This window comes from Priapulus caudatus, unplaced genomic scaffold (assembly GCF_000485595.1).
Source record: "Priapulus caudatus unplaced genomic scaffold, Priapulus_caudatus-5.0.1 Scaffold733, whole genome shotgun sequence".
Lineage (NCBI taxonomy): Eukaryota > Metazoa > Priapulida > Priapulimorpha > Priapulimorphida > Priapulidae > Priapulus > Priapulus caudatus.
The window spans coordinates 13002-14776 of record NW_014577794.1 but is presented as its reverse complement, the minus strand read 5'-3'; the positions used below and the strand labels follow the sequence as shown (position 1 = coordinate 14776).

The window sequence follows — 1775 nt, the reverse complement described above, 5'->3', positions numbered from 1 at the left end:
ATAGCAACGCTATACTAACCGTACACGTAATGGGCTGACCAGCAATTCCAGAATCGTTGAACAACGGTGAACGATTCTTAGAGACAGCAGTAGTGCGCACGTTTTCGAATCTAAATGAAAATAACGCTTTTTGTTTGTTTTATAATGACTATTTCGATCGAAAAATTGCATACAGAATTAAGAGAGAATACACACGGTTAAAATAAAACAACATCAATTACATACAGCAAATAAACGGTACAATAACACGATATATTTTATGTCTATATATTAATAACGGCAATTTAAATTTAAACTCAAAATCTTTGGTTTTGTTAGACGGAAGAGGAGAAGGAAGAAGAGGAACAGAAGCCGCAGTATGAGGCGGTATACAGGGGACAGGTTTCTCGCTCGAAGATGCGCGTTAGAAACAATTAGCAGAAGCGGTTAATCGCAATGTGAATACTATAAATAGTCGACGATGGTGTACACTAACACTAGCGTTGACGCGCACGTACGTAGCCACGTCGTGCACAGGCGCTAGGTATCATGTATAAAGTTATCCTTATGTTCCGATGTAAACGAAGCCTTGGTCTTAACAGGCGTCTAGAAAAAAAGAAAACAGTCGGAGCGGGTCAGATTAGAGGTATCGGAGTGAGCATGCGCATACACCGTACCCGGCTGCTTCCGGTTGTCATCGCACCATTGATAATTGGATTCTTTCTAATCGAACCCAAATTCCGGATCGGTTGGATAGGACCCGATCGATACAACACGCAGAACAATGTAATCAATGAATTTGAGCGGCCTTCATAATCGTTATAGTGTAAGTGTGTATGTGTGTGTGTGTTGGGGAGAACTATGTGCAATGAGTACAAATGAGGGCAGTATGAAACCGACTCACATAGCGATAGTGCATAACTAGACATAGGCCCAGGTTAAGGGGAGAAAGAAAAAAGAAGATGATGGGAGATGAAAGAAGAACAGGAGGGAAAGAAGGGAAAGGGAAGAGGATGAGGAGGAGGAAGAGGAGGAGGAGAAGGAGGAGGATTCACATTTCTCTTCCTCTTCCTCTTCTTCCCCGTTCTCTTCCTCCTCCGTCTCCTTCTCTCTATCATCAACACCACCGCCATCATCCACCTCCTCGCTAGCTGTGCGTGTTGTGTTGCTTGAATGCCTGTCCAATGCGCGCATATTCGCGACCCCGATGTTCGGCCACTCAGCCCTCATGAGCGTCCGCACGTGACGTCATCAGCGCCGTGACGACATCACCGTGGTGACGTCAACCCGGACGAGGTAGCGCGCCGCTGGGGGGAGCGCAAGTCGAAACCAAACATGAACTACGACAAGCTGAGTCGCGCGCTGCGCTATTACTACGACAAGAACATCATGACGAAAGTGCACGGCAAGCGCTACGCCTACAAGTTTGACTTTGCCGGCCTGGCGCAAGCGAGCCAGCCGGCGGCGGACCCGACCGCCTATAAGTACCAGTCGGATCTATTCATGTCCGGCTATCACCACTCGGCGCCGACGCTAAACTTCGTGAGTCCGCACGCCGGCATCCCGACGTCGTCGCCGAGCCTGTTCGGATCGCCGACGTCGTACTGGTCGAATCCGGGCGCCAACATCTACTCCGGTCACTCGATGACTCATCATCCGACGCACATGACGTCACACCTCGGCAGCTACTACGCGGCGTGATTTCGGGTGATTCGCCGTCGCGCGACATTTCGTTGACATTCGTGATCAATTTAGCCGTCTAAGCGGTGATGACATCACCACGGTTACGACGCGAA

General features: G+C 48.9%; 1 protein-coding gene across 1 annotated transcript in view; it reads left to right on the top strand.

Annotated features, from left to right (window-relative positions):
* Positions 1-1765, top strand: part of LOC106813170 (ETS-like protein pointed) — a 94519-nt gene extending 92754 nt beyond the window's left edge. Inside the window, exon 7 of the mRNA XM_014817239.1 lies at positions 1253-1765. Within this exon, the coding sequence (XP_014672725.1) occupies positions 1253-1680 (428 nt within the window). The 3' untranslated portion in view covers positions 1681-1765. The remainder of the gene's footprint in view (positions 1-1252) is intronic.
* Positions 1766-1775: the final 10 nt, after the last annotated feature.